Source organism: Canis lupus, chromosome 1 (genome assembly GCF_011100685.1).
Source record: "Canis lupus familiaris isolate Mischka breed German Shepherd chromosome 1, alternate assembly UU_Cfam_GSD_1.0, whole genome shotgun sequence".
NCBI lineage: Eukaryota > Metazoa > Chordata > Mammalia > Carnivora > Canidae > Canis > Canis lupus.
This window is the reverse complement of record NC_049222.1, coordinates 55,175,816-55,203,585: the sequence shown is the minus strand read 5'-3', so window position 1 is coordinate 55,203,585 and position 27,770 is coordinate 55,175,816. Positions and strand designations below refer to the sequence as shown.

The 27,770-nt window shown below is 49.9% G+C and overlaps 1 protein-coding gene across 3 annotated transcripts in view; it reads left to right on the top strand.

Moving 5' to 3' along the window:
- The window catches only part of RPS6KA2 (ribosomal protein S6 kinase A2), a 345,143-nt gene that overhangs the window by 105,103 nt on the left and 212,270 nt on the right, over positions 1-27,770 (top strand). The window contains exon 1 of one of the 3 annotated variants that reach the window (XM_038526530.1): positions 13,716-13,781. The exons of the other annotated variants lie outside the window; for them this stretch is intronic. Coding sequence (XP_038382458.1) covers positions 13,731-13,781 — 51 coding nt within the window. The 5' untranslated portion in view covers positions 13,716-13,730. Of the gene's footprint in view, positions 1-13,715; positions 13,782-27,770 lie in introns of those variants that run through there. 3 annotated transcript variants of the gene reach the window in all.

The following is a 27,770-nucleotide window of genomic DNA, read 5'->3' as shown; positions in this document are numbered from 1 at the left end:
CTTCTTCTTCTTCTTCTTCTTCTTCTTCTTCTTCTTCTTCTTCTTCTTCTCTTCTTCTTCTTCTTCTTCTTCTTCTTCTTCTTCTTCTTCCTTCTCTCTTCTTTGTCAGTCTTGTTAGAATTTTGTCAGTTTTATTGATCTTTAAAAAAAACAACCCAGCTCTGTTTCATTGATTTTCTCTATTGCTTTTCTGTTTTTAATGTCATTGATTACTGCTCTTTGTTTATATTTATTCATTCATTCATTTCCTCATATTTATTTGTATGTATTTATGTCCTTTGTGCTTGCTTTGGGTTGATATTGCTTTTTCTCTAGATATGGAGGGGAGAGCTTTCTATTGTTTTATCCTCCATTGTACCAATACCTTCTTCTGTTCTCTCCATTCTGCTATCAGGCCCAAACTGCAAACTTTTTATTTTGATTACTTTATTTTTCAGATTCCAGATTTCCACTTAGTTCTTCCAAACATTTCCTGTCTCTTAGTTGAGGGATTGATGTCTTTATTTTCATTTGTTTCAACTGTTTTCAATTGCTTGTGGAAGCATTGTTTCATGGCTGCTTTGAAATCTTTGTCAGATAATTCTAACCTTTCTGTCATTCTGTCTTGGCATCTATTGGTTGTCTTTTTTCATGCAGATTGAAATCTTCCTGGTTCTTGGTGTGATGTGTGATTTTTTTGTTGTTGTTGAAATCTTCACTTTTGGTTACTATGATATGAGACCCCAGATCCTTTCTAAGACTGGGGTTTAAGTGGTGTGCTCAAGCACCATCCCAGCAGAGGAAGTGGGAGTGCCACCCCATTACTTCAGATAGGGGTGGAGGATTACCCTTTTCCACTTGACTCTTGAGTTGGAGTCTGTTGCTACTGAACAGAAGGGGGTGTTCTGGCTCCCAAATGTCCTCCACTTCTGCCAAAGGAAGGTGTGGCTTTATTACCACCAAGCAGTGGTTGGAGCCTTCATGCCCACTGGGTGGTGGACACCACCCTTGTGGGGTTATTGGGCACCTTATTATGGCCTGGTTAGAGGGACTCTAGGCTCCCCCACATGAGAGGTCAGGCTTTTGTTTGGGCTTCTAATTTTCTTCCTCTGTGCCCATTGGTGTTTGGAGCTGCTGGGTTCTTCAGTTCCAGGTGTGGAATACACAAGGCAAAAAGAAAACCCAGGGCCTGACCATCGTGTCGTTCCTCAGGTCCCAAAGTGTGTAGCTGACCTGCCTTTCTCTCTACACATTTCAGAGTCTTCTTATGTTTGTTTCCTATGAGATGTCCAGAGTGTTTGCTTGTTCTTAATGAGAGGAATAGTGAAAAGAGCACATGTCCGGTCTTCTGTATATGTAATATATATGCTCCCAGGATGTAATAAAAAGAGACAATGTATGACCACACACACTCACATGAGGTGCATGCACGCACACATTATTGCATAAGAAAGTGGACTGAGGATTACAGGATGAAGCGTGTTGTGCTGGGAAAATAGTGCTGGGAGCAACGTTTGGGTATCCATTTAAATCAGGTACTACTGATTTAAAGCCCCAGCATCTGCAGGGCTAGAGTTTTACCTTCAGAACTTCTGATTGGAAATTTTTCATAGAAAAATTGAACCGAATCTTTCAGATGTTCAGAGATTTGTGTTACACGTTCTTTAGCTAATATGCCCAAGATGATATCAGAAGAGTGTCTTTACAGCAGTAAACCAGGAGATTGATAAGGAAAGGAGAAAAAGAGACGGATGACTCAAGACATAGATATGATACACTCGAGCTGCACTGGTGTGATTAGTATTCCCTCGGGATTTTGCACATGACTTTCTATGGCAGATTCTGGCTAAATATGGAATATGGCGCGTATGAAAATCAAAGCTCTCTCAGATGTTTAAAGATGTCCTTCCATTTAGAAAATCACAGTTGTTCTGTACACGACAGGGACCTTTGCAACCTCTAATTTGTTTTCAGCTGTGATGAGTCAGAGGCCGACACAGAAACTGAAGTGTTTATTTGAAAAATGCTTCTTGACAATAATTAAATCCATCCTGGAGAATAGAAGGTACATTTATGCACCTATAAATCCGGACGATGGCAGCGAAAGATTGAACACAGCTGGCTAAAGAATGCGCCGGGATCGAATTTCACTCCTCCCCTTCTTTCTCTTTTTGTTATTTGACATTTGCTAATCCTCCCGACCCACCTGCACATCTTGTTCTTCACCAATCTCATTTGCGATTCTGACTCTCATGGGACAGAGGTGGTGTAAAGAATAATGATGATCAGAAGCGGAATGTGATCTGAGATTAAAGTAAAACCAAACTAGTCTTAGTTTCCTCCTCCGCATGTAGTTATCCTTGAGTACATGCCCTATCTTTATTTCTGGCTTCTGGGACTATGGATCTGCTTCCTCCATTAATAAAAGTAGTGAAGTGTTAGATTTGTGTGAAGAGCACCCTGCAGGTGTCATCCCCTCACCCCTGTACAAACACTCAGTGAGGTCTGCAGCATGAACAACTGCCTGTGTTAGGTAAGAGGTCACTGAGCCCCCATCATGAGAAGTGACATCCCAAGGGCAAGCGATGGTAGGTGACAGAGTGAGAAATAACCATCATCCAGGCTCCTGGCTTGTAGAATGTGTGTGATGATAATTCTGTTTTTCTTCTTTGAATATTGACATACTGAGCAGCACATTACCTGTGTTTCTCACTTCTCCCAGTTGTCTACATAATTAGCTCGACTCAATCCACAGTGCTGAATAACCTTTAATTTTGTGGTACAATGTCCTGTTTCCATCATCTGTTGCCCGTGGTAATCGATGGTAGAGACTCCAGTTTGAGAAATCACCTATTCTGAAAATGTAATTAAAGTTGAAAATGAAAAGATTTCGATTGTTTGGAAAGGAAGCCGTTGTGGTGAAACCTTATAGTGAGTTCACACCTGTCAGTTACTTAATTACCAGTGAGGCCTGCCCGTGTCCCCGGCACATGCTGCGTGGTTCTGTGTGCTTCCACTCAGGGCAGCACGTGTTTGTCTGTGTGGTGTCACTGGGCACCTCCTGCCCTCCTGCTTTGTGGAAGCATCACAGGGGAGAAAAAATGGGTTATGTCTGCTTACACCAAAATTGTGGGGTTTTTTTTGGTTTTTTGTTTTTAGCATCTGACCATTTTACAATATCCCAATAAAGGAAATCATTGAGCATAGCTTAACTTTCAATGAGATACGATTTTTTTTTTGTGGAAAGCAAGTAACTATTATTAAAAATAAAAAAAAATATTTATTCATTTGAGAGAGCACGAAGGGGAGGGGAATGTAGAGGTAAAGAGAGAGAATCTTGAAGGAGGCTCCCCACTGAGCAGGGAGCCTGACGTTGGGCTGGACCCCAGGACCCCAAGATCATAACCTGAGCTGAAATCAATAACAGACAGAGCTGCTCAGGTGCCCCTCCAAGTAACTATTCTTAAAAGTGATTTTAACCCTAATTTGGCATCAAGCTTAATCCGATATTGGTTCCAACCGAGTTAGTACTCACTGATAAAAATATACTGAGTTCAATTAGGTTTTTTTTTTTTCAGATCCAACAGAGAGCACTAACTTTTTAATGAATTAAATATGAATTTAAATGTAAATACATAGATTTAATTATACTAGAGAATATTTTCCTTTTTTTCTTATGGTTATACAATACCAGCAAGAAAAATTCTCTTCTTTAAAGAAAACAATAAAAATAATAAAGAAAATAATTAGGCAGTTCTGCAGTTAACTTGCCAATCTAATTCTTGCCATGCCTCTGGAACTGTTCATTCAGAACTGTCCTGGGTCTCATAAACCACTTAATTTCATACTTCTTCCATCATTTGACATGTGCGAGCTACGTCGAGGGCCTGCCACAGGTAGATGCCTACTGGATGCTGTCTCTTGCCCCTTTCCTATGAACTTCTGTGAGCATTCTTTATTCTTGACTTTTCTGGATAATCTTCTTTTTCCTGGAGACTAATTACAGATATCTTGGGCCTTGTTCAATTTTGGTAATACTCTTTCCCTAAATTGAATTTATCCATTTGACCATCTGCACCCTGACAACAATTCTAAAGATCATTATCAAATCTTTTTAACATTTTTAAAGACTTCATACACAGAGCTTCACAACTGTTATTGAAGGCACAGGATGTAGTAATGGGCTCTTCCCCGGCCTTGGGGACGTGCTCTGCTGTGCCCCCTCTGTGCTCGTGTGGACTGGAGTGGTAGCTGTGTGATATTTTACTTTGTTGTCACAGGGTTGTATTTCTCTCCCAGGCTTCTAAAGCCTGCCTCAGTAGTTGTCCCCTGCCATGTGGCCTTACAGTCTTTGGGGTGGGGTCTCCAGGCCACACAGCATGGGATGGACAGGTCACAGATTCCACTGGCATGTGGCCTGCATTACTGCTGGAATGTTCTCCAGGGCAGTTACGGTGCCTCACATTCCCAGAAGAGGTGTGTGAGGGTCCTTCTTTCTGCCCACGCTCACGGACTCTGGGTGCTGTCAGACTTGTAGGATCGTATAGACACGACGGTTGTAAAGTAGCATCTCCTTACTTTATTTCTCTCTGATAATGTTCAATGACTTATGTTTTATTATATATTGCCAGTTACAGTTACATGCATTTCTCTTGCTCCAAACTGTATTCATGGTTTTCTTATTGTCTGATCAGGTTCTTCCCTCTTTTCTCATTTATCATCACATTAGCCATGCAATTATTGATACAGAAAAGGCATTTGGCAAAAACTTTATCACATACGTTTGATAAAAAAAACTTTCATTGGTTATTATAGGCATAGAGAAATGCTATTGATTTTCAAGCTAATTTTTATATCCATCAACATTTTTTAACACTCCTTAGTTTGAAGTGTCTTCATTCTGTTGGGATTTCTGTGCTAGGATTATGTCATCTGCCTGCAAGAATGGTCTTTGATCTTCCTCTTTTCAAGCCTCCTCCTCGCCTCCTCTTTCCCTTCCTCCTCCCCTCTTCCTTTCTCTACTTTTTCCTCTCTTGCCCTCCTCTCCCCCTCCTCCTCCTCTCCCCCTTCTCTTCCTCTCCCCCTCATCCTCCTCTCTCTCCTCCTCCCCATCCTCTCTTCTTCCCCTTCCTCCTCTCCCCGCTCCTCCTCTCCCTCTCCCTCCTTCCACTCCCCCTTCTCATTACTTTGGTAAGGAAGGACCTTTGATACCAGGTTAAACACTTGTTATTACTGGGCATCATTGTTCCTGATTTTAAAGTTTCTTCATTAAATGTGATCTTTACTAAATGTTTTGGGAATATAGCCTTCACCAAGTTGAAGATGTTTTCTTTTACTCCTTGTTTTCTGGAAGCATTTGTGCCAAGGGTGGTGATGTGCTCAGACCTGTGTTTGGTAAGGCCACTTTGGCCCCGTGAGGGGCTGCTGCGGGGGGCCAAGCCTGGGACGGCCACAGCTTGCTTCAGGATGGTGGTGGTGGAGACAGAGGGGTAGGTAGTTCGAGGACCACTTAAAGGTAATGACTTTGTGCAAAATCATGTGCTGAAAACAGCAAGAGCCAGAAGAAATATTGCGTTGCAGTAGAACACTCAAAATCTCAGAAATTTTGCAACCAGAGCACTAACCAATAATAATAATAATAATCCTAATTAACAATCCTTGCATAGAAAAAAACATATCAGATCCCTTATGAATGAAATATGCTGCAATACACATGGAGTTTTGCTATAATACAGAGAAAAATAAAGCAGCTTGGTGACGGGCCAGGCAAGGACAGATGGGGTGGTGGACCAGGGAGCGAGGTCAGAGAGAGACAGTCACAGGCTTTGCACAAAATGGAATAACACCAACAGTGGGTGTCCTGGAACATTATCTGTGCTCAGTCCTTCCGTTGAAGACCCCAGAGAGTCTTGCAACACTGACACTTTCAAGGCTGATCATGAGGCCAGACAGGACCAGGACAGGAAATGTGGCTCAGCAGATGTCGTTCATGAGTATAGGCTTCTGTGTCCTGCCCTGCCAGTTGTGTTAGCATCCTTGGTAGTCAGCGTGGCGCCTTCCAAGTGCCACAGAAGCCTGCCTATGCCCACTGTGACCTTGCCATGATGTTCATGCCTACTCAGTCCCAACTCCGTCCCTTACAAATGCATTTGTAGAACATACCCGTAGCAAACCAGGCTGCCTTTCATCAGTAGCTTGCAAATGTCAGGACACTGCTTTTGTAAAGGGTCAGGCAGGTGGTTGGGAGATGCTGATTATCTGCAGAAGCTTCTAGAAGAAGAAACTGACCTTGAATCACCTTGGCTATTTACTGTCTGTTATCAACACCTGTCTTAAGATTATTTTAAGATTGCTATACCTGTGAGGGATATTTAAATGTGTGTTATTTACGATCCAGGTAAACTAATCCCAGTTATTCAAGGGATGGGCGGTTCTTCTCCAGATGTAACCCTCATCTCTTATGTGAAATCAAGTTCCAACCTGATCATCTGTGAGAAATGTGATCCCATTTCTTCTAAAACATGAAAATAATACCCAGAATCAGTTTACGTTCTTTTGAAGACCATAGCTAGGAAGTGCACTCACGAAACAGATGTCACATGAGGAAGATACACCAAACAATCCCATTTGTCAGATTTTATACTCTCATCATTTCTTCCATTCTCTTTGGGTTTTTTTTTTTTTTTTCACGTAGAAAAAATGAACACCTTAAAGCAGAAAGGTACACATTAGGTTAATTGAATTGCAGACAAGAAATTGGGAGTGGCCAGCCTTCCTGGACTGTAATCACAGCAAATGCAGCATCGCGTGCTTTCACACAAAGCCCTTGTCCTTTGATCACACATGCTATGTAGCACTGTTTTTCTCCGTCATATATTTTCCGTGAAGAATTGTCAAGCCACCGAGAGGAAGCCTGGAGGAGGAAAAAGATGTATTTTTAATGACATGGGTGTGAAGGATGCAAGGCACTCCTCCAGAGTCATCCCGGCCTGAGGGGCACGCCACGGGTCTTCTCTGGCTTTGGTTACCAATGAACTCCTCTTCACGGCTGTGTCTCTATTTGAGGTGTGGCAACTTGGTAAAACCACATCGGAGCCTCCAAATGAAGTTAATTGTATATTCTTTGGATTTACAAACTGGTCTTAGTTAATGTGAGTTGAACCCTGTATGTAAGATGCGTTATCAGCCCAAACAAAGCTGTCACCCCTCCTCCCATGGAGAAACTCGCTTCTCCTATGACAAGAAAGAGAGGTCATATTCGAAATGTGTCTGGTCATTCTCATGATGACATAATTGGGAAAGCATGTTTTAATCAATATATTAGCCATCGGCATCCATCTGTAACAGGCATTCTGTGAGTGGGACACTTAACGTAGTGACAGGTAATAACATGATTTTACCTGTTTTGCTTGGTGAAATGAGTCCTAAAAGTTTCATCCCATCAGAGAGATGTGTATTTGAAAGACAATGATGCTGTGTGCACCCCCAGCCCAACAATGGCCTGTGGCTGCAGGACAATCTGAGTCATAGGCAGAAGCCCACACAACAAGGAAGGAAGTGGGAGAGGTTTGCAGCGGGAGGGTCTGAAGGAGAGCTGGAGGGGGCCATGTGTCAAGGACAAAGAGCCAGGCACTTGGATGTGTCCTGAGCTTGCGGGGAGGCAGGTCTTATGAAACAGGGATGATGACAAAGCCTGAGGGAAATAATTACCAAGGGAGCGGAGGTGTTCTCAGGGCACAGTTTAGGTGGTGCACTTCTTGGGGTCCTCATGAGAAGGAAAATAGAGAAATTATTTTTTTTAAATCCAATGTGATTCCATATGCAGCTTTTCAGGGACACTTTGGAAAAGGACAGATGTGAAAGGCAGACAGCAAACACAGCAGGTGAGTGAACAAAAATCTCCAATTGCAGCATCATGAGGAATAAGCTCCAACTTGAGTAAAAGGTCTTTTAAAACCTCTTGGTTCTTGAAATCTCATGCAGTACAGCTTAGCCACTTGCAATTAGGCTCTTCTCCACGTCACAGTGAGTCATTGTAACCAGACCCTCTAACTTCTTCGCCCTCCTTTCATCTCCAACTGGGCCTTCCCATCCACCGCTTGTCACCTGGCTCCCCAGAGTCTGCTATGTGGAGATGCTCTTTGGGGTGCAGCTATAGCAGTGAGTGTGCATACCCACATCCATTCCACCTGTTTTGGAGGAAACTGTGGCGGGGCCTGTGCTGCTGAATCCATGGATGTGCTTCAGTGCAACAGAGAGACTCCAACACATTGTGATTCTCATCAGGAAGGATTGAATCTGTCATGGAGGGGGTCCCGAGGTGACGGCCCAGGTGGCTGTGGAAGCTCAGCTCCACAAGGTCATTCAGGGACCCGGATTTCTTCCATCTTCTCACTGCACCATCTTTGAAGGTGTGGCCCTTGTCCATGGAGGTGAAACAGAATCCTTCTCAGATAGGGTTTCCACCCTTCAGAAGACAGAAAGGGAAATGTAGGACCTTGACTCCATCTTCAATGAGATGTTATAGGGTCACATCAGTCCCCTGCATGTACCAGTGATCTGAGCTCAGCCACTCAGCCACGCTTAGCAGGATGGGAATCTGGGGGACAGTTCTCTCACTAGCTGGCTGGGTGCCCAGGTGCAGCCCAGCCTGAGTGCCAGCCTATCTGACTTCTCAGTGAATCCTGCTCATTTCTATGTCTTTGTGTACTCTAGAGTTTATTTATACCATGTGGTACCCTGTAGCTTACCTTAGTTTTTCTAGGGCTGGTTGGTGTGTTTTGTTCTTTACTTTACCTTCTTTCTAGGCAACCTCTTCCCCTCTTTGGCTGATGTGTTAGTCAGGCTTCTCCAGAGAAACAGAACCAGTAGGATACATACATACAGATAGAGAGAGAGAGGTAGAGAAAGAGGCATTATGAGGAAGAGGCTCATGTGATTGTGGAGGCTGACAAGTCCTGATTTCTACATTCAGCAAGCTGGAGACTCAAGAGAGCCCATGATATAACTTGCAGTCTGAAAACCAGCAGGCTCAAGACTCAGGAAGTTTTAATTCAAGTCCAAAGGCTGGAAAAGATTGATGCTTGAAAGCTTGAAAGCAGTCAGGTAGGTGGAGTTACTTCTTACTTAAGGGAGGATCAGCCCTTTTGTCCTATTCAGGACTTCAACTGATTGCATAAGGCCCACCCACATTGGTAGGGGATAATCTGTTTTACTCTGTCAACCTATTCAAATGTTAATCTCATGCAAAAAAACATCCTCAGAGACACACCCAGAATAATATTTGACCAAATATGTGAGTACCCAGTGGCCCAGTCACGTTGACACAGAAAATTAACCATCACAGATGATTAGCAAATGGTAGGAACATTTGCTATAATGAGGAAAAATGGAGGAGGAGCTGTTTACCTTAATAGGTGGTTCAGGGAAAACATGAGGCGTTCAGCTGTGGGTGTGTTAGTCGAGTTTCTGTGGAAGAGTGGAATGAACGTTCCCAGCAGAGAGGGGACGTATGAATCTGAAGCTTGGACGGTAAGTCTGGAGTGGACATAGAAAGGGACCTGTCATCTGAATATACTTGTGCCTCCAGCTCCCAGGGCAGGTCTCTGATGATCAGCTCTTGACCTCACAATCTTGTTCGTCCTGCATGCAGTCACTGACCAATCCAGGTGGTATTCCCACCCATGGGGTCCCAGACAACCTTGCTGTTCACTCAGCCCTGGTTCACGCCCACCCGTCTGGCTCCTCCTCTTGCAGTCTTTCCCTGGTCAGAGCCAGTTAACACCCGGAGAAACACCCTAACTAAAACCTTCACGTGGTCCTATTGCTCGGCCCCGTTCCAGCCACACCGCCTTCTCGGGACCGCTGGCCCGGGCTCTGTTGTTTGTGTTATCCCTGATATTTTGTCTTTGTGTAGGTGGTTCTGTTCACTTTTCTTGGCCTAGATGATCCTGACTCACCTGTAGACAGGTTTTCAGCTTTGGTGACACTTGCTCCAGCCTGGGGCGTGGGCCTCCTGCCCTGCAGGTAACTGGCTGCTCAGCCTCCTGACAACGGTGTTTGTGTATATAACCTGCGGTTGGTTGTTCAGTGATGTTCCTGCACCAGAATGAGAGCTCCACGAAGCTGGCTCTCTTCCTCTTGCCACTGCTTTTCCCGAGTTTATTTCACAGCCCAAGTGACTCATGCACATTTCTCAGATACATGGATGTGCAAAAGGACAATTATGCATAACATGCTAATCACATCGGCAGCTAGCATTGTGCTGGGAGGAGTGGTAAAGACATCCAGGGATGAAGCCAGCATCCAGAGCCTTGTGTTCTGGCAACCGAGTGCTCTCAGTGTGGATGGGAAGCATACCTCAAAGCTATCATCTTCCGAGAGACGTGGCACGTTAGTGTGAGTTAACTTAGTGTATCTTCTGTCTCAATAGAGAAAGGAACTCATTAATTCATTTCACAAATATTGCAATATTGGGGTGCCTGGGTGGCTCAGTTGGTTGAATGTCTGATTCTTAGCCTCAGCTCAGGTCGTGATCTCAGGGTCCTGGGAATGAACCCTGTGTCTGGCTCCCTAGTCAACAGAGAGTCTCCCTTTCACTCTGTCTCTGCCCTTACCCACTCCCCCACTCATGAGTGTGTGCTCTCTCTCTTTCTCTTTTGCATAAATAAATAAATAAATAGATAAATAAATAAATAAATTCTTTTAAAAACATTGCTATATTCAACAGTCCTCATTATTCTTGATTTTGTATGTGTAGCCCTAGACTTATAGATCTATGTGCAGATTTGAGAGTAATGTGAATTGTTTCATGATGTAAATGTCACTCTGTTGCCACACACAATTCATGCAAATCTCGTAGTGGTTTCTGAGTACTTCACACACCATGAGTTGGAGCATGAAGAGAAGTAAAAATATGTGGCACTATTGCAGAGGGGCAGTGACACCCAAGAGTCTGGTGCCTCCCCCCTGAGAGGTGGGTGTGATAACCTACCTTGCTCTCACTTGAGTGCTTCCGAGTCTCTAAGCCTGCCCCACCTGGAGCAGCGTGTGTCCAAGGTCCCTTGGCAACTCCTCTCCACTGCGTCCACCTTCTTGGGTCTTGAAGATGTGGGATAAGAGTTTGGGACAGTATTTCTGGGATCCAGAACAGAGCTGATCAGGACAGTTAACCTTCAGGGCTGTGGGCTGTGCTGCACATGCACATTCTTTCATGTTTTTTGCAATGCAAGGCTCTCTAAAGCATAGCCCAGGGCAGGGGCCCCTCCTTTCTAGGTGTGTGTGGGGGGGTGCTATTGTATGCAGAGCAGGCAAGGCACTCCCCTGGTCCCCTAAAGGCCAGTGGGGATACAGACCAGGACAACTATGGCCATACAGGGTAACCCAGGACACCCCAGAGGTAGAAAGGACTGGGACCTCACACCCCCTGGAACTCTCTCTGCACCTGGAAGCAGGGAGGAAGTAGGCCAGACCAAGGATGCTGGAGGAGAGGTGTTCCAGGTCGGAAAATCCCTGCCACAGGGGTAGAGGTGAGGATGAGGGACTGAGGATGACAGAGGCCTGAGAGATTTTTAAGTCCATCTGGTCACACTGTGGAGAACGGATGACTGGACAGGAAATGGAGGGCCCCGGGGCGCACTGCTGCAGACATCAAGGGACATACAGGTACACAGGATGGTGGATCTAAGGACACAACAAGGAGACTGAGTCAGTGCATGAATGAAAGCCAAAGACCCCAAACAGCTGGCCCTTGTTTGGGCCCGAGTAATGGGGTGGAGGACGTGCCATGGCCATGGCAGTCGGGGGCACAGCAGTGAGTGGGGGAGGGGGAACCACTGTGGGGCCCTGGGGGCCATGCTGCCTGCTGGACACCAGGGCCTCCATCAGCAGGTGGCTGGTACAGATTTCTGGAGCTCGAGGACACCGGGCAGCCAGAGACACAGTTTGCATTTAGCAGTGTGTGGATGGTAGTTAGGCCACCTGGTGGTCAGGGGTCCCCACAGCAGGGCTGAAGCACGCCCTACCCTCCAGGGTCATGGAATTGTGATTCCAAGGACCTACATTGTCACCCCACCCAGGCACGCCCTCATAAGATGGGAGCGGAACCCCTGCAAGGCCACCCTTGGCACCTGTCTTCAGCTGGAACATTACTAGAAATCTCTCCCCAGCTGAGCGGGTTAGCGACATCAGTGGTTGCGGTGACAGTGACTTCATTGCATTGGAAGGCCGTGAGCAGACGGGCGGGTCCAAACGGGGAGATTCTCAGCAAATTCCTCCAGAAGAAACGCCCGTTCTCCTGACCTCAGCGATCACCTGAACACGAGGCTGAGCAGGTGGTTTCTGCAGAGGCCTGACTTGCTGAAGGAAATTCCTTCTTTGGTTTCTGGGTCTCCATGTGGCAGATAAGCTGTGTGGGGTGAAGAGCACTTGGACGGGCCACCCCTTTGTGGAGATTCAGGGACATGAAGATATTCTCTGTCTTCTTGTTAAAAATGGCACACAGATTCCCAACGAGCAACAATGTGCAATGACGCGTGAGAGAGATGTTTATTAATTTTGTCATTCAACAGAATGGTGAGAATCACAAACGGGAGCAGAAGCCCTTGGCGGGGGGTGGGGGGCGGGGCGGGGGGACAGAGTGACATTAATAATGAAGGGCATGTAGGCTGAGGTCCTGACCCCTCCTTCCCTCAGCAAACCAGCTCAGTCACTTTGAGCTAAGAGGTGTGTCTAAGCAAGAGCACGCATCCGTGAACTTTTTTGTGTGTGCATTTCTCCTATTTTTCTTGGCTTTCTCTCCAAAATTGCTAACACCAAGTTAGCTGCTATTTGGGAAAGCACAGACAAGGGACCTGGTGGGGACGGCTGGAAGTGTCAAATGGGTTAACAGGGAAAGCAGCTCATCACGTTAAAGCAGCCAACCGCGTCCCTCCAAGGAGCCGTGGGGTGGACACGAATGGTATAGACGTTTCTTTTTAAAAACTCCATCATCACGAAACTGCTGAGGCCACTTCATGAACAGTGTGAGTCCACTTTGGATATCTGTGGCCGGAGGTTTGGAGAGAGGATCTGATGTGGGGAGGCCAAGGACAGCCATCGGACACAGGAACAGGGAATCTTTGTGGCTTTGCAATTAAGCCGCGTGGCGCTGGTGCATGGCTCACATTCTCCCGGTTTTAGGTTTCGTTAGCAGAGGCCCTACCAAGGGTTCACGGAGATCAGAGTCTGAAAATGACAAAAATAGAGCGTCCGGAAAAGAATGCATGGAAACAATGCTAAGGACCAGAACAATCACGTCCCGGGCCACCTGCCCCGTGGCCTCCCAGGCGGTGGAAGGAGCATCACGCGGGTTTGGCAGCCCCGTCCGAGCTGGGATCCGGCGCCTCCCCGCCGACCGTGTGCGTCCTGCCCCCACCGCCACTGGCACGGCGTTAGCGGCTCGTCTGATCCGGGCTCCCCTCGGGCTGGGCACACGCGCAGCAGAACAGGTGGCCAACCTTGCTAACTTGCCACCCAGTGGAAACGGCAGTCCCTATATTAAGTAAATGACCCCGAGGTGTCGGATTAGGTCAGCCACTAAAAGCGGTTCTGGTTCACCGTCGTCTTGCCCGCAGCTCTCGGATGCCGCCCGGTGAGGATCGGCCTCTGCGCGGGGAGCTTTGCTCTGACACGTGGAGGGGGCGACGCTCCACCAGGAGGAGGAGGAGCCGGTGGCTCCCGGGTTGGGGGCCCTGGTCGCTGACCCGGGCACTATGCTTTCTCGCTTCCGGCAAGCCTTCTCGAAGTTCTATGGGGCTCTGTTAGTAAGTACCTTCCGTTCTGTTTTCACCAGGGCGCTTTGCATCGGGAGCCGGGACTGCCAGCCCCTTAGGGACTCGTGCTTCAAAGTCATCCGTGACATTTGTAACCTTTCCCCCACCCTCGCTTAATATTTGATACGAGACGGCATGTGATTTTCTGGAAGCATTCGCTTTTCTTGTGTTTTTCTTTGTTTAGGTGCAAACGCGTTCTCCGTTATTTCTGTTTTTCTTTAAACTTTGGCTTGCACGAGGGGCCCGTCCTGCGTCGCGTCCGTTCTCTGCCCGACGTTATTCGATCTCGCCCTTGAGCTGGCTGGCGCCGGGCACTGTGCATCCCGGCCCACCTTCGGGCCTCGCGCTGCCGTGCTTGCTTTTCAGCAAGGGGAGATTTTAGTTGAACCAGAGCTGGCGGCGCAAGGTAGGAGGCTGAGCCGTGTTTGCTCCTTTCCCCTTTTTCTCACACTTCTGTCCTCACCCTGGTCTTTCTCTGCTTACTTTATCCCACATTCTCCTCCTCCTCTGAGACGGCGGGTGCTGGCAGGTGACAGTCCAGGCTGGCTCTGTGGGATGTCACCGCGAGGTCCCTCATGCCCAGCTCGCTAGTCCCTCTCTGAGATGCCTTTCGATGTAATCGTGTCTTTAATAATTTGTAATTCGCTCTCCCCACACGTGATTCCCTGTCCTGTTACTGGTCTCACTTACGAGGATGACTTTTCATTGGTCCGTGGCTACTCATCGGGGGCGGGGGGCCTGTGCCCTGGCCAGCTTCCTACTAGCCTTCTGGGATTCTTAATGTCCTATTCCAATCTGTGGATAAACAAGTAAATGCCTGGGTAAGAAAATGCCAGAAACATACTTAGCATGGTTACTTGGAATGCACCTTTGCCTCAAACCCGTGGGGCCTCCAATCCCTTTGAAGAGAAACGATTTTGGAGGGCCGGGTGTGCCGTGCACAGTGTGGTAATAACAGGGAACAGATAAAATGTGGGGTGGAGTAGGCACAGTGGTGAAGGAAGCATCGTGGAGGGGGTCTAACCCCCTGGCCCCTGCAACGATACAGACCGACAGCAGGTACGCAGGTGTGGGGGCAGGTGCAGAGGGGGCCGCTAGGTGTGGAGGGACACAGAAGCAGTTATTTGGGAATATCAGCCTGGCGGGCCTCACACGGGTCTGTGCAGAGAGATTGACACCTGGAAGTCCATTCAGAACCACAGGTGAGGGAGACCTGTGCTGCTGGAGCCATGAAAACAGAAGGGAAGAAAGGAAGGAATTCGACAGGGCCTTGGAGGCCTGGGCCCACCCTGCACACTGAGCAGGTGGTTCCTGTGTCACCTGCTTTCTCTTTGCTTGGTTTCCACACCTGTTGCGTGTCACAGACATTTGTGTATCTCAGGACAGAGTGCAGGTTTCCCAAAATGAGCTGTCGACACCCAGATCTGCTAGCACCTAAAATGTTTTTAAAATTTTTACTTAAAAAAAAAAAGATTTTATTTATTTATCCATGAGAGACACACAGAGAGAAGCAGACACAAGCAGAGGGAGAAGCAGGCTCCCTGTGGGGAGCCCGATGCAGGACTCAATCCCAGGACCCTGGGATCATGCCCTGAGTCGAAGGCAGATGCTCAACCACTGAGCCACCCAGATGCCCCTTAAATTTTTTACTTTTATTATCATGTCATAAAACCATGAAGGATATATTCTATAAACCCACAGATGCCGTGCACTGTTCATGACCAAGCTAACCAAGCATTTATTCAATGTCTTCATTTAGTTAATGTTCTTTATAAAACACAGTAATTGAGATATAAGTGCCAGATAAGACACTTAGGGAATACCCGTCCATGGCAGGAATGCTTGGAGGCCTCTGTTGGAGAGACTTCCCTGATGAAATGGAAAGAACAGGTAACCCTGTCTTCAGCCCAAACACGTCACTTGTACACGTGGTCACTCAAGTCTAAAATGAGGCCCTGGCAGGGCTGACCCCAGAGCAGCACTATTTGTTCGGTGGCAGTTCTGTGTCCATTTTGTGGATGAGAATCCCGAGGCCTCCTGGATGGGGTGAGTTGCCCAGCTACCCAGCCGGCGGTGAGGCTGGGGGTGTGACCATGAGGCCAGTTGCAGAGCCCAGGCCCCGGGCAGCCCTCCATGGGGAGGGAACGTGTGCCTCACTCATGCACAGATGGGACAGCCGTGTGGTGCGTGAAGGACACTGGCCTGGAGATGGACAAGTGGGGCTCATGGGGTGTCTCCTACCACTGAGCAGGTGCTCTCTCTGGTAAGGATCCTGAGGACTGCGTGGAGCTGTGTGCGGCCACCCAGACATAATTCTGGCAGCAGAGGCACAGCGTGTCTGACTTCCTGACAGACGTTGGCTGGGAATCCTGTTTGGCTTTCTGAGCTGACGGCTGGGATGCTCTGTGTCGAGGAATGGGCAGATGTGTGCTGATTCTGCAGAATGGCAAGGGCTGCTTCGCTGTTCTCGTGGGCTGCCTGTGGATACATGGACGCACTGCCCGTGGGAGTGGATTTATGTACGCGCCCAGGGGGAGGGCTTCTGGGAATCCACAGTGGATGCGAACGACCGATGTGACCATGTGAGGGCCTGGTGCGACCATGGCGCAGAGATAAACCACTGCTCGCGCTCACGGCGCCCCTCCCTGGACGGGCCCCTCCACGGGGAGGGCCACAGCCAGGATTCCCCGGCTCCCCCAGCGAGGCCAGCAGCCTCGGAGCGGCCGGAGTTCCTACCTCAGCATCATGTGAGTCACTGTCCCGAGACCTCTCTCTGCAGCGTGGCAGCAGATGGACGCCCATGTCCTGGCAAAGCGCGCAGGGGCGCTGGGCTCAGCCCTACACAGAGAAGGTGCTGCCGCCGAGCCCACCTCATAGCTACAGGTGGGCAGTTTTGTTCAGTTTCCAAATATTTACCTATGATGTGTGGGAGCATTTAACCCCACAGCATTCTAGCCGCGAGCTCACACGGCTGTCCTCAGTTCCCCACACTGGTCCTGTGGGGTCCAGCCAGCCAGCCCCGGGCGTGTCACCTGCAGAGGGCCAGCAGGGCCCGCGGGTCTGAGGGCACAGCTGGGAGGACCGCCCCTGGATGTGCACTGGGAACTCTGAACAGTGGGATGGCCTCCCCTCCCCTCCTGCCCGCCTCCCCTCCTCTCTCCTCCATGTTCCTGTTCCTGGCGCATTCACGTAGATGTTCACTGTGTGTATCCCCTGCACATGTTTTTACTCTTTCCCTGTCATACTGAGGAGACACAGACACAGGCACGTGTGGCAGGTGCACACAGAGGCTGCCGTCGGAGATTTCCCTGAAGACATGGCAGGAGCACGTGGCGATCGTGTTGCGGGTCCCGGACTCCTTTGTGTGAATTCACATGTGAGGTCTGTTGGAGGGAAGAGAACCGGCCCTTCCACAGAAGCAAAGAGACACCATAAATCCACGTAGAAACAGGAGGCCCATGGGGTTGGGAGAACAAATGTCTTTCGTGAGAGGACATTGCTGGAGTAGCGGCCCACGTCCAGCAGTGGCGCTGGCCCAGACGCCAGTGGAAGGGAGGTGGCCGTGGGGTCAGCTTGGGGCGGAAGGCCTGGCTGTTCTCACTGAAGACACTGAGATGCATCTTTACGCCTCCAAAGTGCCCCCGTCCACTGATGTGTGCAGAGAGGAAGGCCGGACAGCTCTTTTCCCAGGAAATGTGGGTCATTTGAAAGGAAAGCGCTGGGGTGAAAAGCTGGCCAGCGGAGCGAGGCTCATTCAGGCAGCTGTGCCTTTTAGGAACAGATGCTGTCTGAGACCTGCAGGCAGAAGGAGCCCCTTCCCTCAAGAGGAGCCGGGCCTGATGGATGTCGCAGGCAGGGGAGGTCTCCACGGCGAGATGAGCACGTGAAGCGGTGAGCACGCCGTGTTGTCACAGAGTTTGGAAGGGCTCCTCTGGACCGTGTTTGGACACCAGGCACTGTCGAAATGCACAGTTTCCTTCTCAGGAAACCCTAGTCCCAGCCGCTCGGATGAGTGAGATGCTCTGAGCAGGGGAGACAGGTCCCCCCAGGAAGCCAGGAAGGCTGGGCAGTGTCGGTGTACAGGGCCTGGGGCTGGAAGGGAAGTGCGCTGTGCAGGGGCCCCGGCTCCCTGTGGCCTGTCCTGTGCCAGGGAGGCGCCATGCATGATCCATGTGGCTCGGCCTTCTCTTCTCATTAGAGTCACACTTACCCTATAATTCCCATGGATTTGAGTGTCTTCATTTATCTTCAGCCTCTGCCTTCATCTTCATGTTCCTTCTGCATCATGAGTCCTGACCTGCTTACTCGGGGAGACATCCAAGCTCTCTTCCTGCTTGTGACTTCTTGGGGGCTGTGGGCTACATGTGTGCATGCAGGCATGTGTGTTTATACAGGTATGCATGTGTAAAACACAGATGTGTGTGGGTGTACGTGCAGGTGTGTGCAAACACATTTGCAGATGTGCAAGCATGTATGCAGATGTGCATGGGTAGGTATGTGTAGGTGTGCATGTGTGTTTGCAGGTATCTATGTGTGTAGGTGTGTTTGTGTACAGGTATGTGTACACATACGTGTGCAGATGTACAGGCATGTATGCAGATGTGCATGTATAGGTATGTGGAGGTGTGCATTGTGTGTGCAGGTATGCATGTGTGCAGGTGTGTTTGCGTGCAGGTATGTGTGTGTGCAGGTATGTTTTCATGCAGGTGTGTGTACACACAGATGTGTGCAGGTGTACAGGCATGTATGCAGATGTGCATGTGTAGGTATGTGCAGTTGTGCATGTGTGTAAGTACATGTGTTTATACAGGTGTGCATGTGTTTACATAGATATGTTTGGTGTGCATGCAGGTGAGGGGGGCATGCATGTATGCAGGTGTGTTTGCATGCAGGTATGTGTAGGTGTGTGCACACAGATGTGTACAGATGTGCAGGAGTGTGTGTGTGCAGGTGTGCATGCAAGTGTGTGCAGGTGTGCTGGTATGTGTAGATGTGTGGGTCCGTGCAGGTGTGTATCAGTGTGTACAGGGGCTGACTCATGTCTCCAGCTCCGAGAACCCCCTGATACCTGCACTGATCCATTTCCTCTCCACCTTCCAGTTCTGATCCTTCCTCCCACAGCAGCCGTGACAAACGTGCTCTCGCCCCACATGCCTCCCTAATTAACCACGCCGGTGATGCTGACAGAGTCAGTTTAGCTCCTCAGACCTTTGGTTTTAAATCTGGAAAGTGAAAAATAAATAAATAAATAAATCTGGAAAGTGGAGGAGTTCTGGTAAGATGCATGGTTCCTTTGAGATCCCAGCTTCTAACTCCCCGTTGGAAAGAGGACCTTTGTCATGTGCCAGGCACTGTTTTAAGTGCTCCACACAAAATAATCCACTTGATCCCCGTAATTCTTGGGAGGGTGGTGCAGGTGTTGCCTCACGTTCCGAATGAGGAGAGTAGGGGTGAGAAGGTCATGTGTTTCCATGTGCACACGCAGGTGTGCCTAGAAACTGCTCGGAAGCTGCCTCTCCTACAACATTGTGCTGTGTAGCTAACCTGGGCATGTCCTAGACCTTAGGTGGAATCATGATTCCAGCCATATTCTGTTTCCTCCGTCGGCCCACGTGTCATTTCACACACAGAAGGGACGCTACATGCCGTTTGCTCAGCCTCCTCTTATTCCTCAGAGCCCAGTGGTGACATGTTGCTTCCCGGTTCCGCTCTTTGCTAAGTGGCCATAAATGGACTTGGACAAAGTGACTTCATGTTGGCTCCTCGTCGCCGGTTCCCTTAGGAGTTACCCCATCACCCGTGTGGCTCTCACAGTAGGGTGTTATCCCCTGACTAGGTGGGCGGCCAAGTCGGGGCTGGCCTGGGCGGGGGTCAGAGAGACTTCCAGCTGTGCCCCTCAGCCTCCCCGTCTCTGGCCCCGGTGTCCCTGTGTCCACAGTGGGTGTGAACTGCTGCAGAGCTCAGCACCCCTCCAGCTACCCCCGCAGAAAAAAAGAAAAATCACTGGCACCGAGCTTTAGTGACTGGGTCCAACACGCCTACAGAGTTTGAAAGGCAGTCAGAAGAGAGTGATGACACCAAGTGTCACAGGAGACCCGGGAATCCCTGCCAGGGCTTCTGCCTGCAGAGACCCCAGCTAAAGCCTTGGGTGTCATTTCTCCTGACTTTGGAGCCCTCCCACCCTCGCCCTCCCATCCTGCTCTGCTCACATGGGCTATCAGAACGTGTGCAGAAGCCCTGTGAACACACCACACACACCCCACCCCACCCCCGCCCCGCCCAGTGGTAGGTGGTGGCCTTGGTGTCACTGAGTGAGTCTTACAGGTCTCATTCCCGCCTTGTGGGGCTTCGATCTTTCTCAGCAGCTCACGCCCTCCTAGAGGAACGCTGCTGAGTGCCCGTTCCCCTCCGGCCATGCTCACCACTAGTGCAAAAACCCCGTAACCTTTCACGTGGCACCAGGTCCACGGGCTGGTTCTGCTGCATGAGGGAGATCCTGCCCTTTCTTTAAATGTTTGCAAACTCTGAACATTCTCCACTTGCTCTTCACAGAAAATCAAAGCTTAGCAAGCCAATCTGAGCCAATAAAATGTACTGGATTCTTGTAATCTGAGTAATCCAGTAAACTGTCTTAATGGAGAGATAAATACGGGGAAGGCAGATGGACACCAATAGAGCGACACACGTTTTTAGCGAACCCCTTTGCCTTCACACTGCCTTCTCCTTCCTCTTGAGCTTCACTGGCAGGAAATCCCTCTGGCCTCCGTGGATCTGGTGCCCTTCACAGCCACGCAACAGGTGCCCGACGTCGGAAGGTGCTGGCGGCTGGCACTCACACAGCACCATGCGTTCGGGATTCCGGAGCCTTCCGCCGTCGGGCTCTTGGGCATGTAGCTCTCGGGACACTTCGGAGCTCTGTGTTCCTCCTCACATCGGGCGTGATGACAATGCCTGGCGCTGGCCCTGCCTCGATGCTCATCTCCAGCTGCTCCTGTATGTCGGGCCCTCCCCAGGGACCGCTGCTCGTGCTGTCCTCGTGTCCTCATCAGAGCCATGGAAGTGGCTGCCGAGGACACCGTGCAACCATGCCTACATTTCCACAGCCTGGAGCAGCGCTGGGCAGGAACGAAGTGGGTGCAGAGTGTGGGCTCATTTATTTTCTGGAAGCCAGGCAGGCATGGCCCATGGCTTCTGTCACTCTGACTTGGACCTTTCGTACCTTTGCTTGACCAGATTCTTCATCTTTCCTATCTCCTTCCACCCACCGATGAAGGAGATGGTGTGCTGTCCCAGCGAGTGTGCACGCCTCCCCTCGCCCTAGTGTCGGGGGCCGTCAGGGCAGCGGATGTGCATGAGCACCAGCTACAGGGACAGTACAGTTGGAGGCCCTGGCCTAGATGTTGTGAGGACACAGGCAAGAGGAGTGTGATCCTGCTGTCAGTCAAGGCGGTCTTCATGGAGGAAGTGACAGGTCTCACAGGATGAACAGGATGAGCCAAATGAGCGGAAGGGAGGGCACAAGTGAAAGCCAGGACAAGTGAAATGCCATGGATGACACCGAGTCTGTAAGCAGGGGACGGGCTTCGGTGGCCATTGCAATGCTGCTGGCCTGGGTTTCTCTGGTGGGCACCAGCATCGCACGGCAGGTCCAGCAGTGACCCTCTGCTTCCTCCACAAAGCTCATTCAGAAGCATCTTGCCACCTGCACCACAGAAGGAGCTCAAGGGTGCGTCCAGTGATGAGGACAGCCGCCTTCGCCAGGTGTCCCACGGCAGGAGGAGGGGGTTGCTTGATGCAGTGCCCACACATCCCCGCCCATTGTGACCAGTCCCTGCTGGAGACCAACTGCGGCCCTATCCTTTTCCAGCAGGGTGGGTGTCTCGGCCTGATGAAGTTCAGCCCACCTCCGTGTGTCTGGAAGGGCCCTAAGTCTGTCCAGCAGATGTTCCCCTAAGCCCCTGGACCCGAGGTGCAGGGGGTGGAGGCACCATGGCGCTCACGCCCTGCCATGTCCTAGCCAGCCTGTGTCACGGCCACTGCGTTTGTCTGTCTCACTCATGGAGTCTGGTGTGGCCATCGGAAGAGCATCTGGACCCAGGCCGGACCCCCCACTGCTGCTGCTCCAGCCCCCTAGCTCCCTGGCTGGTTTCTCAGTCCCAGATTGCTCATCTTTGCCCTGGGAAATGAAGTCCTAGAAATGTGAGGCTCTACAAGAGCTGATCTTCGCAAAAGCTGGTCCGGAGTAGGAGCTACAAAACCGGTGATTCATTTGACTCACAACCCTCCCTGGTCCAATCTGAAGTTTGCTCCTAGCAGCTTGTAACGACGCAGGGCCCGTGACTCTGTCCGTTCTCCCACGTGAGCTTGGGGCAGCAAGGAAGTGGGAGGTGGGGGCTAGTTCTAGCAGTGAGTCTAGCAGATGAGGATGCATCTGAGAGGTCCTGCTGGGGATAAGAGGGGGCAGCGCCCGCGAGACCCCATCCCTGCCCGAGAGGCACTGAGCCAGGTTCCCAGGACCTCTGCCCCACTGCAGCCTGATGGCAGGAGCTCGTCACGGAACACAGAGTCCGAGGTGGAACCCGGGCTCTTGCCACCCTTTGCTGCACAATGGTGGGTTCCCAGCCTCGACGTGCAGGAGAAGCTCAGGAGAAAGACGGGGGACAGTCTGCCGCTGGGTGCCTCACCCAGTCTGGGGCCCGGTGCCTTAGAGGCTGGGGACCCCCAAAGGACTAGCCCCCCAAGCTGCTCCCCCCACCACCGGCCACTTTCCATTCATGCACCGGCTGGTTCCCTCGTCATCTCACGTTCAGGGAGGCGAGATTGGCTCCGCCATCTGAGCTGCAGATCTGGGTCCCTGAAGGTTTAAAGAGCCTGGAACACATTCCTCTTCTCTGTTCTCGGTCTGATATGCTCTGGCAGCATTTGTGCATATACATAGTGATCAGGGGACAGTGATTATCCCCACAGTAAAGCGCTGATTCATGGAGGGAAGTACTATAGTCCTTGAACGTTCCTAGGTGAATCGTTAATTTATTACAAATGAAACCTGACATTCTCTGACCACATCATTAATAAGGCAAATTTAAAGCTAATCATTTAAACTAACGAGATCATTTTAAACATTTCAGCTCTCTGGAACTGAGGGAATGTGGTCTGTAGATGATGCACCGGCTCTGGAAACATTTTGTCTCTCACTTGCTCGTCGCTCGATTGGGAGTACATCATCACCTTTCTTGCCTTTTCAATATTTACTCCTAATCAGGAGAACGTGATTGCACATAATTTATAACATGAAAGGCTTTGAGGTCTTACACATCTGAGAAATGCATCGTATCCATACAGCTGCGTGGAGGTGTTGATGGCCGTCGAACGTGCATGTGCTTGGGTTGTGAGCCTGGTCCTGGAGCGCGGGGTCTCCGAGGTGCACGTCAGAGCTGAGCTGCGGGTGCCAGGACGAGACAGCGCGGGCGCCTCCCAGGGTGCGGACCAGAGCCACCCTGCATGAGTGTAGCCAGAGGAACAGAACTGGGCCGGATGTCCTCCCACCACAGGACCTTTGGTCCATCTCCCATTGAATGTCCTCATCTGTTTTGTCACTTTGAAACTCACAGTGATTGGCTGATGGATTGGGTCATAAAAGTCGGGATTTGCATTACTAACAGCCTTCCAGAAGCTGCAGGTGCGGGGGAAGTGCAAGTCCTTGTGAAGTAGGGAGGTCTGAGAACACGGAGGACACATAAACAAGGTGCTGTCTGCTGACAGTGGGGTTCACATGAGAGTCTCTGATCAATGGTCTTGCTGTAGGTGTGCAAACCCTGTGTCCTTTGTCTCTGGGTCCCGGGCGCTCACCTCAGATCCCATTATTCTCACCCTGAGATGGGCTCTGGGTGCTGCCACGGAGCCCCAAGCCCCGGCCTGCCCGCACGGCTCTCCCTCTCACCCCTGCTCCCAGCCGCACTGACTGGGGGCTCTGGGCTCTGAGTGCAGCGCGGTGAGCAGACCTCATTGACTGATCTGAGCCCAGGGTGAACCCCAAGCAGGAAAAAGAGCAAGGATATTCCATTTTCCTTCAGCAGCACTTCAACACCAGTGTCTTATTAAATTAACGAGACTGAAAGAGCCAAGCGATGCATGCGCTTTGTTTTTAATTGAGCTTTTATGTTCCTCGATTCATTAATGAATTAAAAAGGAGAAGCTGGTACATTTTATTGCCTATAATTATTGGAGTGGAAGTTTGTTTTGAAATGTGTTCCTTGGGTAAATTGCCTGTAGGTTAAACATAAAAGCGGCATCTGAAAACCTTAGAATGCTATTTAAGATGAGCAAAATTTTACGATCAAACAATGTGCTGTGTACATAATTTTTCTTCTAATATTCTTATTTGTCATCGTAAGATTTAAACCTAAGCCCACCACCTAGGACAGAATGGTGTGACGGGGTTCGAGAGACCTGCACAGGAGGACGGAGTATTGGGTCCCCTTGCAAGAGGCCTGAGGGACGGGCACTCCCAGCCAGGGACACTGGGGGGTCAGCGCATGAGCATCCTGGGGCCCGTGGTGGGAAAGTCGAGAGGTCTTTTGTCTCTGGGACACAGGCCACCCTATCATTTTGAGAGCAAATTCTGGAGCAGAAACTAAGAAGATGTGCAGCTCTGAGGCATGGAGTCGTGTGAGGAGGGTGCAGCAGAGGCTGAGGTCACTGGGGCACAGTTCTCCTGCTGTCCTCAGAACCCCAGGTGTCGGGGCAGAGAAAGGCTCAGCCTCCCTAGGGGTGGCCAGCCCTGGGCGGCAGCTGAGCGGGGGCTGGAGACAGGCCGATGGGGAGATGCGGAGTGTGGGGCAGACGTGAGACACGGTGCCTGGGTTAGGACGCAGAGGGCACTGGGTTCAGCTGCCCGCGGCCGATGCCGGGTTTGGGGTGTTTCCAGCTCACCTGCTGCAGTTTGCCCGGGACGTGAGGATCACCTGTCCTCGGGATGGCGAAGGCCGTGTGTGGCCCACTGCTTCTCCTTGTCTGGAGCACGGCGTCTGGTTCCCCCACGGTCCCTCCTACGCAGTGTTGTAAGCTGTGGGCTTCTGCTTAGACGTCTGCATAGTTTTCGAACTCTTTACGTTACGGGTTGATAGACAAGAAAGAAAATAGGTTCTTCCTTTCCTGCTCTGATGTTTACCCCCTTTTACTTTCTGGCTGCCTGTCTTCCCGGCTCCTTCTGTCTTTGCTGTTAGCTGCAGAACTGAGGAGGGGAGGGGATGGGAGACGAGGCGCCGACAGGGAAGGACGGGGCTGTTCCGCCACAGCTGGGCCGGCCTTTCCCCAGCACGACTGGGGACCACGACTGGGGACGGGGGATGTGGCATTGGCGCCGGGACACCCTCCCATCTGGCTGCCCTGCTCACTGGTCGGAGACAGTCTGCCTTCCCCTACCATCCTCCCTGGGCTCTGTCCTCCACGCTGTCCTGTGTTTTCTCAGTTCGCGTTGTCTTAGGAGGCAAACGCAAGTGAAAATGTTTATTGTTTGTTGTGTTGTGACTTAAGAGGCAACATCTCTCACCGAACTGTCGTACCATTTGCAGCTTTATTCTCCAGTATTTTGTTGCGTGTTTGTGCTGGTGGTTGGTCGGCCAGGTTTTGTAACATGAACTAAATTCCATAAAATTAATATTTGTGGCAAGCGAATAGGGTTCCATCTACTAGTGATGATAACCAAAGATCCACTTGGGGATTGACATCTAAATCCACACAGTTCCTAGAGTGTGTGACCCTTGGTCAAACTTTAGAAGTTCTCTGCCGTCACCAGCTATGTGCTGGATGCTGGACTGTTGAGTGTTGCCACACACGGGAGTCTGGAGGTGCAGCACGAGATGAAGGAGTGTAGAATTAAAGGCCAATCTTCGACCCCCTTTGGGCGGCTTCCCGCCTGCAGGTCTGCAGGACTCTCTGAAGCTCAGCATCTCTTATTCATTGCCTCACCCTCCCACTCCCAGGGATGAATCACAAACCACAAGAACTCCTCCCTATCAGGGTGATGTAAGCTGGAAAGTCCTCACAAATGCTCTCACCTGTTGGGAAAAACATTAAGACATTATCCCCCCTTGCAGAGTTTATGCTTTGGAAAGCCAAAGTTTCTTATATGAAATGAAGGTGAGAAGTGTCGAAGGCAGAAAGTCAAGTCTTGCCATTGCATCCAAAGGAAAGAAGAGAACCCTTGGGGCTAAGATACTGTGGGTACAGCTTCGTATGTCACCAGACTCGCCGCACATCGTGAGGAAGGCAGCTTGGACGGATCTGATTCCCGAGTGGAGGGCTGGAGACACAAGAAGGGGATAGGACATGCCCTGAACACAGGAGCAGCCTTTGTAAGGAGCAGATGGCATCGCTGGAAAGTGGAGGGACGTAGGTGGGACAGGTGACTTGGTACAGACTTGCTTTGTGCCACGGTGCTGGGTCAGTGGGGCATATACCACACAAGTATGGGTTGCCCTCCGTATGAAATTAGTGTTATATGTGTCCAGGGTCACGGCTGCATCTGAGCACACCAGCTCTAGACGTGAATTATTTCATGCTGCTCTGAGATGCTTTTGGTATCAGAAGATTTTTCAAAGGTATAAACTCTACAAACGATCTATAACCATACTCATTTGCTTGAGAGGTTAAATCCCTTCTTAAAAAATGAAGTTTATTGTAAAAATTGTGAGCACATACAGAACAAAGGAATATGATAAATCTCCATGGATCTGTCACAGGTACATAATTTCAAAATTATTAAGTAAAGGCCAGTCTTGTTTTATTTATGCATCTACCCCCCTACCACTTCCCTCCCCCCACACCAATTCCAGATTATTTTGAGGCAAATTCTAATCATCATAATGTAATCCATAATGTATCTGCCTTCCTTTCAAAGAGTAAAAGTTGGGCAGTATCAACACCTACTTGTTGGTGGGTAAAATCCATATGAACAAGCGTATTATTTTCCTCTAAGGTTAGACCTTGCACCTCCTTCTCTGTGTCTGCCTTGGTGTTCTCCATCTCTCAGCACCATGTGTGAAAATTAGCACTTGACCTCTTGTTCAGCTCCTGGAAGGACGGCTGGCGCTGACCATCTCTACCTCAACTTCACCCACGCTCTGAGGTGAGTTGTTGACACACCTGGAGGTTGTTTCTGTGCAGGCCCCGCCATTCTCAAAAGTATGCCAACGACCATCTGGAAATGCCCCTGAGTTTGGTAGAACTGAGTACATTTGTAGCAAGAGATTTCTCCCCTGGTTAAGGAAGCCTAGGTTGAAGAGAAGACCAGTCTCTCTAGCAAATGTTTATGATGTGTCGGGTTATGAAAGGGGCCTTCCTTGAGTTCCAGGGGCTTCAGCAACTGATAAGCCAAACCGTACAGACCACCAGAGAAGTACTTCAATCATGAAGCTAATCATTAGCTTCTTTAACATACAGGCTACATATAAAGGTGTAAATTGAAGGAGATGATTTGAATCTGGTGGAGTATAAGCGCGTAGACGTTCTGAGTGCTGTCCACACGGCAAAATGCTGGGTGCCATGGGAATATGAAGCAGAGATCACTATGGAGTTAAGAGGCAGAAGGTCTTAGAAAGAGGGGTTCTGGGAAGTTGGCTCCAGGTGGGCTTAGCACAGGGACACCCAGACAGGTGGAGCAGGAAGGGTCTGGGATTGTCATATGCGAGGTCAGGTGAGATTTATCTCAAATGACTTTACACGATGGAGGGAGGAGTTAGAACACATAATAGGGAGTGAAGAGCCAATGAAGGTTCCAGGAGCAAAATGACAGGTTGGAGTTGCCCGTCAGGAGGTGAGTCCACTGTGGTTCCAGGAGAGCCCAGAGAAGGCCTGTTCCAAAACTCCAGAGGAGAAGATGTGAGTGTAGCAGGTCCCTTACCCGGCTTTCTGTGAGGACCGTGGCAGCTTCCTCACCTTCCAGAGAGAAGCAAACAAATGGTGGCCCAGAAGAAGCAG